Below are 12519 nucleotides of genomic sequence, written 5' to 3'. Positions count from 1 at the left end.
TCACTCACGCCTCTGGGCAGCTGGCTGATCCAGGAGGCAGAGCTGACCCATCCATTATAAGGATGCTATGCAAAAACAAACAAACAAACAAAGGATGCTATGCTATGTGCCATTTCTGGCTTGGTTAACTTCCTGCAGCTGAAATGATGGCAGAAACCTGGGGTCCATCCCATTGAGACTCTATTGTTGTTATTTAGTCACTAGTCGCGTTTGACTCTTTGTGACCCCATGGACTGCAACCCGCCAGGCTTCTCTGTCCATAGCATTCTCCAGGCAAGAATACTGGAGTGGTTGCCATTTCCTTCTCCACTCATGTAGACTACACTTTTCGAATGTCCTCCTTGGGCACAGGGACCTCATCCTTCACTCAGGCTTTGCAAGTTTGTTCAGCCCCCATCGTGATCCTTGATCAAGTCAGGGATTTCACATGAGGGGACAAGATACAGCTCTGCCTTGGTGAGCTTGTTGTTTGTGGAGGGGAGGGGGTTAAGGGCAAGGCCACCCAAATCTTGACACAGCAGCATCTTCAGACCCCCACTCTGCCTGGGTGGGCAGGTGAGAAAGGGCTTCCTGGGGAGGGTAACACTGAGGCAGAGCAGGGGCTGCTGCAGCCGAGGGTGGAGAGCACTGCAGATATGACCGTGCTCGGCCCCAGGACAGGACACATGAGTGTGTGGCAGACCCCGTATGGTGGGCATGTGATGGGCCCAGTGGATGTAAGTGTCTTAGAAGGAGCCTTAACTTCATGAGATGTGGGAGGCTTTCAAGTGAGGGTGTCCTGTGTCTGTGGAGGGCAGGAGGAGAACGATTGAAGCCACTTAAGTGAGACCTGGTTGGTTGGGTCTACACTTGAGTAGCAGTGGCTTTTGACTCTCAGCGCTTCCAAAACTAAGAAATCTGGGAAAGTGGGAAACAAGGGCAGGACAATCCCAAGTCCCTCTTGGTTCCCAGACCCAATGATTCTGCTCTGATCCAGTGAGCATTTGTGAGATAGGCTGGGACCAGGGACCCTTCGCTGCAATGCTTGCACCTGGACACACCTCTCCTTGAACAACAATATACAAAGAAACTGTGTGGGACTAAAAATAATTGTATGCATGTGCAGTTGGGGCAAATTCTGGACCCAAAAGATACAAAGAGACCAAAAATTGCAACTGCCTCTTTTGAGAAGCCTGGAGCAAAAGCAGGGTACTGCCCCCTTCACACAGCACCACCTAAGAGGTGAGCAACCCACCTAAGTCACTCCTCCAGCCCGACCCTGGACACACACCTACTTTCACTCCACTGCCTAAGGAACCAGCTTGCCCTTCCTCAGGGAGCAAGCAAGGGAAACTGTTGGTTGTTCTCACTCCCCACTGCTGCAGCAAGAACCCCAATAAAGCCTCACCTGAATTCCTTGTCTGGCCTCTAGTCCATCTCTATTGATTGAGGAAGCTCAAGAAGCCAGATTGATAACATTTGTAGTAAAAGCCACATTCTCACATCAGTAGAATCAGATATGTTTGAAGTCTGACCCCTCTGTCTGGGACTCTGACTGAAGGCCCTTTCCTCCGGTTTGAGTTGTTCCCTCCTGCTCAGAACACGAACACCCGTCCTGCACTCCACATGCCAGGGGTTGCTTCTGGCAGCATGAATCATTCTGTGTTAACCTGGTCTGATCCTCCAGCCTGCAGCGGGCAGCAGGACCCCAGAAACTCCACGACAGAACAGGGAGTAGATGGGATCCTACAAGACTGTAAGGGGTTGTAGTGCTGGAAAGGACGGTGGGGCCATGAAGTGGAGGTGTCTATCACTGTCTAATGAGGAAACAGGGCCAAGAAGAACTGTTGCATGGGACACGCAGATTGACATGAGGCCTGTCCTACTAGGACTTCTGGAAAGAGGCACAGGGAAGGAGTGAGAGCAAATCTGAAACCTGTAGAGCACGGGGGCCCTGGGCAGCAGAGAGGAACTTGCTGTCCCCCCCAGCCTCCACCCCTGGCCGGGGCCAACCAACACCAAACAGTCATTTAGCACAAGCCGATTGTGTGTGGGATGAACACCATTCTTGAAGAAGATGACATTTGAAAAAAGTAAACTCTTTTTATGGAAAGAGGAATTCATGATTTCTTATGCTGCCAATAAAATGACACCACATTTGGAAATTAAAAAATTGCTCTAGAAAATGTCTTATTGAAAGAAGTCAACAGGTAAACGACTAGAGAACAGGGGACTGGGACTTGCCTGGTGGTCCTAGGGTTAAGACACCAAACTCCCAATGCAGGGGGCACAGGTTCAATCCCTTGTCAGGGAACTAGACCCCACATGCTGCATGGTATGCAGCCAAAAATTAAATAAATAAAACAAATAAATCTTGAAATAGCTCATTTTATATATATATATATATATATATATATATATATATATATATAAACAAAAGCAAAGACAAAAGAGAAGACTGACCTTTTTTACATCCCTCACCAGCAAATGAAGTGTATTGGGTGGGCCCAGTCTCTGAAAGAGAAGCATTCAGCCATATTAAACATGTGGGAGTTTTTCAACTCTTACAGCAAAATCTGACTCTATAGAATTAATGAATTTGTGAAAGCTGGGATGTCATCCACTATCAGCCTGTGTCTTTTACAACATAGGACTGGTCGTGGGTAAGAAGTATCCCGCATGTTCAACAATATGTTAAATACCTTTTATCAAATTATTTTAAAGAGAATCTCTCAGGGCACCATATCGTCCTAAAAGTTCACCAAGTTTTAGCAAGCAATGGCTCACTTCTATGACTTAAAATTTTAGAACAGGGGAGGAAATGCACATCTCAAAATTCATATGGTGAGAATACAAGCCAAGAGGATTTCATCCAAACACTGTGATTCTCATATCGGGAGCTCCTTGTTGTGTAAACTCAATTTTCCATTTTTATCAAAGCCTCATAAAAAGTGGTAGTCCCCAGGAACAAATGACTGCTCACTCCGGGAACTTTTCACTCTGCTATTGACTCCAGGAGCTAGACTCTTCCTTTGTAGAAACTTGTCCTCATGCACCATCCCTGAGTTAATGGTACAGATGGGGTGGGGGGCTGGGTAGCCTGGCAGAGGTGGGTGAGAATGGGACCCTCACCGAGGCCACTGGTCAGGCGAGAACACTGGCCCTTAAATGATGCATGCTTAGACACTCAGTCATGTCCGACTCTTTGCAACCCCCAGGACTGTAGCCCACCAGGCTCCTTTGTCCTTGGGATTCTTCAGGCAAGAATAGTTGAGTGGGTTGCCATTTCCCTCTCTCTTCCACTAAAGCCGTGTTCTGATGGGGCTAGCTCCCCTCCACTCTCCCTCCTTCACGATCACTCACTGTGTTATAAAGCTCTTCCAGTCTCGGGATGGTGAGAAAATGTTGCATGTTGACTCCATTTTCAATCAGGAGCTTCACAAAGTCCACACGGTCTAAGACCAATGCGTCCAGCATGGCCTGCTCCAGAGCATTCACCTGCATGAGCCCGGGAGAGGGGCGTGAGTACCTGGGGGGTGCTGGGTAGGGACAAGTTCACAGGGCAGCTGAGGAGGCAGCAAGAACTGGACCCTCCCCTTGAGGAGGGTGACTGGCTCTGAGGTCCCTGTTAGCGCAGGAAAGGGACCAGAGCCGTCCCACCTACCCAGTTCAGCAGCTCAAGCTTCCGGGGGTCAGTTTCTTCCTCTACCTCCTCCTTCACCTTCCCTTTCTTCTTGCCTTTTCCTTTTCCTCTTGCCGCCTTGGTGGTCGCCGTAGGTGGCTTCTTCTCCTTCTCTGTGGCCTTGCTATCCGTCGGGGGCGCCAGGCTTCCCAGGGGCTGCAGTTGAAAGAGGCAGGGTTGGGAAAGGGATTAAAGCTTCCCCTTGTCCCAGGACCAGCACCTCCCCTCTGCATGCACATGCGCGCGCACACACACGTCCAGGTACACAGGAGCACAAACATGTACACACAGATCACATGCACACACACACTCGTGCAAGCATGAGCACACAGACTCAGACATGCACACAGGCAACACAGGCACACATACTTGTGAGCACACATGCACTTAGCTGTCACAGGCCAGGTTGTCTGGTGGCAAAGACCCTGATCTCGTGACCCTCTATTACTTATATGCTTGAAATACATTCATGTACTTTAAGTGGCTGTTTCAGTTGATGTGTGTTTTTGTCCAAAAGAAAGGGTGCTGAGAGGTAAATTCAAAGGCACCAAAGAGAAGTGTCTGTAGAAACTGATGGAAATGAGAGAAAACAACTGTGAGAGGCTGGAGATGACAGGTGAAACCACAGATGCTTGTGTGGAGAGAAGCCTGGACTGAAGTCTCCTGGGTGTAACTGACAGGCACATGTTTCCAGAGAAACAAGGGCCTTTGAAAGATACTATAAGAAAGGGAATTCCACTCAATGGACAGTAATAAAAGAATAGTCCTGATGATGTAAGGAATATGCTAAGAAGAAAAAGAGAATCAATTAGAAATGTAAGGGAGGGGCTTTCGGTGGCTCCATGGTAAAGAATCTGCCTGCCAATGTAGGAGATACAGGTTTGATCCCTTGTCCGGGAAGATCCCACATGCCGCGGAGCAACTAATCCCATGTGCCCCAACTACTTAGCCTGTGCTCTAGAGCCCATCCTCCACAACAAGAGAAACCACTGTAATGAGAAGCCTGTGCACCACAACTAGAGAGTAGCCCCCACATGCTGCAACTAGAGAAAGTCCACGTGCAGCAATGAAGACCCAGCACAGTCAACAATACATAAATAAATAAAATTATTCTTAAAAAAAGAAATGCAAGGGAAAGCAAACATCTATCTATTCAAACAAGGCATGGTCCAAATATGAAGGAAACTCAAAGGTCGCATAATTTAAACAATGGATGAACTGTAAGAGCCGTCATGCTTGTTGTGTTTTCCTTTGTATGGCCCTGGTGACTCACCCAGGGTTACTTTTCTTTCTCTTTGAATTCAGCTGTAATGTTAGGCTCAGCTGTGAACAATCTGTACAGAATCACAGTAAAATCTGCTGGTTTTTCCATTTTTAGAATTAACATAAAGACCTAGTATGGAGGATGAAGGAGGGTGAAATGAATAAAGATTGTTGAAAGGTACAAACTCCCAGTTATAAAATAAATGCCATGGGATGTCATGTACAACATGGTGACTACAGCTGATAATTGTGCGTTGTGTATTTGAAAGTTGCTAAGACAGTAGATCTTAAGAGTTCTCATCACAAGAAAAAAATTGTAACTGTGTGTGGTGAGGGATGGTAATTAGACACATTGTAGTGATTTCGTAATATACACAAATATTGAATCATTATATTGTATACCTGAAACTAATATGTCATATGTCAATTATATCTCAATTAAAAACAAAATATAAACAGCAAGAACCTAATATATAGCACAGGGAACTATAGTCAATGTCTTGTAATATGCATTAAACGTTTCCTGATGGCTCAGCAGTAAAGAACCTGCCTGCCAATGCAGGAGATATGGGTTCAATTGCTGGGGCAGGACAATTCCCTGGAGAAGGAAATGGCAACCCACTCCAGTATTCTTGCCTGGGAAATCTCACAGACAGAGGAGCCTGGTGGGCTACAGCCCACAGGGTCACAAATAGTCTGACATTACTGAGTGACTAAACTATAACAGCAACAAATAAGTATTAATGGAAAAGAATCTGAAAAAGAATAAATACAAATCTATACAAATGTACAACTGAATCACTTTGCTGTACACGTGAAGCTAACACAACGTTGTAAATCAACCATACTTCAATTTAGAAAATAAAGAAAAAATATGTATGTCTCAAATGAGAATTACATTAGGAATTTGTTTGATGCTTGTCCCTCCTTCATTGAGAATATAAAATATATTTGATCATAAATAAATGTATACCATAATGAGATACTACTACTTATCATTAAATAAAAAAACCTGCCAATGCCAAGAAACCCTCTTACATTGCTCATGGGAATGTAAAATGCTACAGCTCCCTTGGAAAGCAGAACACAGGGACAGTTGCAGGGCTTTCAGAGGTGGGCATGAGGGCTCTGCTTTTCATGGCATGCTGTGATTTGTTACTTGCTTTTCAAACCATGTTTATGCATTCACTGAATAATAGAAAGCAAAGAACACTAAGCAGCATGAAAATGGAAGTCGGAGAGAATTTAATGCCAACATAAGAGTGAAAAATGAAGTTATAAAATATTGACAGTATTGCTGAATTTTTCTAAGGGGAGGTGGTCATGAGTGATTGTTTCCTTCGTTTTGCTTATCTATATTTTCCACACTTTCTAGAAACCGCTTATTGCTTCTGTAACAGGAAAGTGGGTGCAGGCCATTGCTTCAGGCAGGCACCCTGTGTGTGTGGTGTGTTCCCCAGGTCAGGCCCTTTCTGTAATCCTGAAAGCCTGGCTCTCTCGGTGTGGCTGACTCAGAGCTATGTCTTCAGAAAGCTGCCCCTTGAAGAGAAAAACCAACCAAGATCTGGGATTCCTCTTCCTGAGTAGATGGTCTCCAGAGCTCATGACACTGCCCTTCCTGCCAGCCCCGTCTTGGAGTTCTTAGCGTCTCTGCCTCATCACCACTCATGGAGCAGTTCACTTTGCTCTAAAATCCTTTACCAAGAGTAGACAAACCAGGAGATTCAAAACAAAATTAAAATATGTAAGGTGTGGTAGTGTTCTTTTAACTTGTGTAGTTCAATAAACAACATGCATAAACCACTCCCCAAACTTCTATCTTATTCCTTTAATACACTTCTCTGATTCCTTACCCCTGGAGGAAGAAATGGCAGCCCACTCCAGTATTCTGGCCTAAAAAATTCCATGGGCAGAGGAGCCTGATGGGCTACAGTCCATGGGGTTGCAGAAAGTTGGACATGACTGAAGCCACTGAGCACACACGCACACACTGATTGCTTAAATTCTTCACACTAATTGGATAAAGGATAACTGTGAAAATGCAATGTACTTTGAAGGTACATGCCAGGTCTGTTTTGAGAAATAAGGTTTTTAAAGTTCACGCATGAACCCTCTAGATTTTCCAAACCCCTTTTTGAAGCAGCAGAGCCCTAATTTTGCAAACAAAAATTTTCCCCAAGCCCCGATACACAAAACCTATCAAAGAAGCTGCTTGTTAAAAAAAATAGTTTAAAAAAATTGAAGTATAGTTGATTTACAACGTTCTGCTAATTTTTGCTGCTGCTGCTGCTAAGTCGCTTCAGTCATGTCCGACTCTGTGCGACCCCCTAGACGGCAGCTCACCAGGCTCCTCCGTCCCTGGGATTCTGCTGTACAGGAAAGTGATTCAGTTATAAATATACATGTATATTACATTTTAAAAATTCTTTTCCATTATGATTTATCCCAGGAGACTGAACAGAATTCCCTGTGCTGTACAGTTGGACCTTGCTGTTTATCAATCCTAGATATAACAGTTTGCATCTGCTAATCCCAAACTCCCAGTCCATCCTTTCCCTACTCCTGTCCCACTTGGTAACCACAAGTTGTAAAGAAGCTGCTTTGATTGAAGGAGCAGGAGGCTGCTGAGAGCTATTCATCATGCCTGCTCATATCTGCACACACACGCCCCCACACCACACCCATGTACAATCACACACACACACACAGATCCCACAGACATACACTGCATGCACGGTAAACCACACACCACACATCCACACATACATTTCACACCCTACACACATACTGCACATAGATACACATATACAATATACCAAACCACATGCAAATACACCACATCCCAAAGACTACACACAAAGGTCACACACACAGTCCCCTAGCCCTCTGGGGTTTCATGGAACATAGTTTAAAAATCAATGCTTTCAATGTAATCATTGTATTTCATTTTAATGAGCAATCTTCTTTCTTCTTCTTAAAAGTGTAAAAACCCAGGTTCACCAGCAATGATAAAATATTTAGTGCTCTTTATTCCAGAGCACTGGTTTGAATCTGAAGTTAGTGCCAGGAGCCCTTATTTCTTGCTGGTTCTTTGAAATGACACAGCAACATCTCCTAATAATCCTAACAACTAGACATTGTTGGTGTTAGTTGCTCAGTTGTGTCCGACTCTGCAACACCGTGGGCTGTAGCCTGCCAGGCTCCTCTGTTCATGGGATTCTCCAGGCAAGAATACTGGAGTGGGTTGTTGTGCCCTCCTCCAGGGGATCTTCCTGATCCAGGGATCAAATCACATCTTATGCATTGCAGGCAAATTTTTTACCATCTGAGCCACCAGGGAAGCGACCAGACATTGGGTCATCAGAAACCCCAGAAGATTTTCTGAGATCCACAGCACAAGGGAGCTTGTACTAATACACCCTCTGTACAAAGTCATGACAAACAGTATAGGTTGAAAACACTTAGTTTCACCGGCCAGCGGGGCCCAAAGACAAAGATCTGACTCCGAGCTATATCCACACGGTTCCAAGCCAGTGCCAAGCTCAGCTGGTCCGGAGCCGATGCATTTGTTCCTGGAAGGCAAGAGACGGGGCAGTTATCACCTCATGCCTGGACTGTGGCAGGTTGTGGGGAGGGGCTGGGCGGAGAGCATGGTGTTCCACAGGCTGGTTCAGCATCTCACCCTTTTCTCTGGCCCCCAAGTGACTCAGTATTTTTGAAGAGCTGGCTGGGAGGAGGATGGAGGCAACCTCTTTCCATGCCAAGAAAGAGGTTTCTGTTCCCAGAGGGAACAGAGGAGGAAGCCAGTGACCCCAGTTTCCTATTCTGCAAGAGGGCAGGAGCCCTGGGGCCACCCAGACACCTGCCAGGCCAGGTCAAGGGGCGCTGCTCCTCCAGGTCAAAAGAGAGCACAGTCCAGCGTACCAGCCCCTACTGCAGGGAGACCAGCTCAGTACCACCAGGAGGCCGGGGTCCCAGAGGGGACCTCTGCCCCTCTCTCCTCCAGCACCCTCCCCTTCACAGTGGAGGAGGGAGGTGACCCCCCAAGCAGCCAGGTGGCAGCCTATCGTTAGGAGAGTCTAGGAAAACTGACGAAGTGCTGTGAGACGCAGGGATCACAAATGAAAAATCATTTCATGCTTACCCTCTCTGAGCTGAAACCTGTCATGAGCTAGCTACCAATGAAAACTGGTCCTTAGCCATCAAGAACCAGTGGTCCATTGCTCCCTCCTCCCAGAAAAGTCCCCCTCCAAAGAACCCACTTCGAGCCTCATCATGTTACCACGGCTTTAGACTATAGTAACTCTAGGCAGCCTGGCCAGCTCAGGGTTCCATCCCCAGCAGACACATTTCCTGGTGGGAGGAGGTTGCAGGGGGAGGGTTTCCTGGCCAAGAGTGGGGCCTGGGGAGGCCAGCACAGAATGGACGGGAGGGGCCATTTCTGAGAGCTCACCTTTCAGCAGGGCAGTTAAAATCGCCATCTCGATGTCTTGCTGACCCTCAGAACCCATCCGAAACACAGTGACCTGAAAATAGATTAATCATGAAAAGACTAAGTAAAGCAAAGTGGAAATTGAAAGGGAGAATTGGAATGTTGTTTAAAAAAAGGACCTCAGAGGCCAATACTAATACAACCATCCCCAGAGCGAGGGGATTTTCCATCAGGGCCTTCTGATTTCCAGAAGGGACAGCATTTTGAATCCTCACCTGGATCTCATTTTGTTCTTCACCCCACCTGGAGCTGAGGGAGCCCATGCAGGACTTGCATGCTAAATCTAAATGGCTACTGAAAGTGACAAAGGCATCTCTACTCAAATTTGTAGGAAATTTGTAGATTTAAAATTTTGAAGAGTGCCTGTGTAACAAGAGTGCGTCTTCCTTATAAGTATAATTAAGGAGGTAAAAGTCTTCCCAGGTGGCTCAGACTGTAAAGAATCTGCCTGCAATGTGGGAGACCCAGGTTCTATCCCTGGGATGGGAAGATCCCCTGGAGAAGGGAATGGCAACCCATTGCAGTATTCTTGCCTGGAGAATCCCACGGACACAGGAGCCTGGAGGGCTACAGTCCATGGGGTCGCAGAGTCAGACACAACTGAGTGACTAACACTTTCACTTTCCCCTTGAAGGAGGCAAAGGGTAGAAAATAATGAGGGTGTTTGGTAGAATTTTCTAAGCACACCTGCAAGCATGGTATATGTCCCTCCTCAGTGCTTTATTTATTTAATTTTTCTTATTTTTTTTTACTTTTTGGCTGCACTACACAGCATGTGGGATCTTAGTTCCCTGACCAGGGATCAAATCCAACCAAGCCCCCTGCAGTGGAAGCATAAAGTCTTAAGCATAGGGACCACGAGGGAAGTCCCTGTGACTCCAACACTTTAAATCTCATCGATGACATCAGCCTCAGAACTGGTGGGATGTGGCCTGAGGTGCCCTGACACACACAAGATCCGATGCACCTGTATCCCTACTCTGAGGAGAACCTGCCTGTGCTTTGCCTGCTTCCCTCACATGGACAGAATCGCCAGCTGGGTCAGGATCTGTAAACTGCCTCTTGGAAAAGCCTGAATGGAAATAGGAACAACTTCATCCTGCACACAGAGGCAGCATCAGAAAGGAAACAATTTTCTCTGTGGAGCTGCCTAGAGAATCCACTCAATACACTTACCAGCTCTTTCTTCTTCATGCACTCCATGATCATCACAAATAGCTGATGTGACTGTGTCTTGTTGTAATTAAACGTTTTCTGAATGGTGACTATAAGCTGGTCCCTGAGGGAGTCATTGATTATCCTGTTTGAAGGAGATGGGAAAAAGAAGAAAACACAGGTGAAATCCACATGAATAAATCTGTATGAGTCAAGGGTGCCCAGCTTCCAAGATCTAATAATGCCTGATGATCTGAGAAGGAGCTGATGTAATAATAATAAAGGGCACAATCAACATGATTGTGCTTGAATCGTCCCAAAACCATCCCTCTGCCCCCTGTCCGTGGCAAAAAACTGTCTTCCACAAAACTGGTCTCAGGTGCTAAAAAGGTTGAAGACTGCTGAACATGATACTGTCTGGTATCTTTGGTTTGAAAATTAACCATTGGAGAATATTACAGGATACCAGGATAGGAGACCAAAAGGGACCACAGTCAACAGCTGCATTTACACTTGTCCTAAATTTCAGGCTGTGTGAGTGCTTAGTCACTAAGTTGTATCTGACTCTTTGTGACCCCATGGACCGTAGCTCACCAGGCTCCTCTGTCCATGGGATTTCCCAAGCAAGAATACTGGAGTGGGTTGCTTTTTCCTACTCCAGGGGATCTTCCTGACCCTGGAATTGAACCTGAGTCTCCTGCATTGGCAGGCATATTCGTTACCACTGAGCCAGCTAGCTGGGAAGCCCCAAATTTCAGGCTATTAGGTTGAAAACCTTAGAAGGGAAAATGAAGTTGGGAGAGAACGTATACCCTCCCGCTGCCCCAGAAAGAATCCATAAGGAACATTACTTCTGAGAGTACCCTCACTTACTGACCCTGGGAAGTAGGAGAGGAGAGCTAGAAAACCTTCCTTCTCTTGTGTTTTTGGGCTGGCTAGCCATACCACAATTCCTTCTGGGCCTCGGCAGTTCAAACCCCACCCTTCCTAACAGGTCAGAGCTCCTACCCTCCTTCCTCCGAGTACTTGTGGGCAAAGGACAGGACGTCTGAGGCTCGGCCGCTGCCATCGCAGACCACCACGGGGACCGGGGGCTCTTCTCGGAGATATTCCAGGACGATGGAAACCACATTCGGGCCCCCTTCCACCACAAGGCCCACGAGGGGCACGCCCTGCCCCAGCCCTGCAACACATACCACATCCAAGTTCAGACCACTGTCAAGGCCCCATCTGACCCCCTCGCTCTGACCCCTTAAACATGCGGAAGAGGGAAACCCTTAGGCCTGGAAAGGCACTTACAGAGGGTTAATTTTCACTGGCAGAGTTGAAGGCCCTCAGAATGTGATGACTTCTTTTATTTAAAGCCCACATCGTAGCCTTATTGGAAAAAACAGAGCCTTAAAATGATGAACTTGACAACACGTATGTGGTTCAACTGTATGTATCACTCATGTGGCTTACAAGGTGCTTCAGAGTGAGATGCGAGAAACATGGAAGATTCTTCTTGCTAAAAGAATACCTCCCTGCTGCCCTGTCTTGGGTGATGTTCCCACTCTGGGTGGCTGTCCCTTCAAGAATGACACTGCAGATGGTGTCTGGACCAGTGCTAGGAGAGCTCTGTTCTATAATACCAGCCTCACGTGAATTGGCCTTATGACCTGGGGCCAGTCACCAGGCCACCCTGAACTGCAGCAGACCGTCAGTAAGAGGTGAATCACCCCAGGGCCTCCTCTACCTCCTGAAGGAGCAATGGATGTAAAGTATAAGAAACTGTGAGGCTGTCAAATCAAGGTGTTCTGTCAACTTCAAGTGGTATTATGAATGTGCAGTGTTGTTATAGTAGGTATAGTAGCTGTTGATTAGCCTCCAGTGCCTGGAATAGGCAGTGAGTTATCTAGGAGGGCAAAGCCATGGACCATCATTAGCTCCCCAGTTAATAACTTGTTCC

The 12519-nt window shown here is 46.6% G+C and overlaps 1 protein-coding gene across 1 annotated transcript in view; it reads right to left on the bottom strand.

Moving 5' to 3' along the window:
- The window catches only part of TRPM1 (transient receptor potential cation channel subfamily M member 1), a 65445-nt gene that overhangs the window by 39635 nt on the left and 13291 nt on the right, over positions 1-12519 (bottom strand). The window contains exons 7-13 of the mRNA XM_043434315.1: positions 11580-11754; positions 10593-10716; positions 9378-9450; positions 8396-8496; positions 3644-3817; positions 3343-3477; positions 2443-2493 (exon numbers count right to left, since the gene is read on the bottom strand). Coding sequence (XP_043290250.1) covers positions 2443-2493; positions 3343-3477; positions 3644-3817; positions 8396-8496; positions 9378-9450; positions 10593-10716; positions 11580-11754 — 833 coding nt within the window. The remainder of the gene's footprint in view (positions 1-2442; positions 2494-3342; positions 3478-3643; positions 3818-8395; positions 8497-9377; positions 9451-10592; positions 10717-11579; positions 11755-12519) is intronic.

The sequence above is a fragment of the Cervus canadensis genome, chromosome 17, assembly GCF_019320065.1.
Source record: "Cervus canadensis isolate Bull #8, Minnesota chromosome 17, ASM1932006v1, whole genome shotgun sequence".
NCBI classification, from domain to species: domain Eukaryota; kingdom Metazoa; phylum Chordata; class Mammalia; order Artiodactyla; family Cervidae; genus Cervus; species Cervus canadensis.
This window is presented reverse-complemented; position numbering and strand designations above follow the sequence as displayed.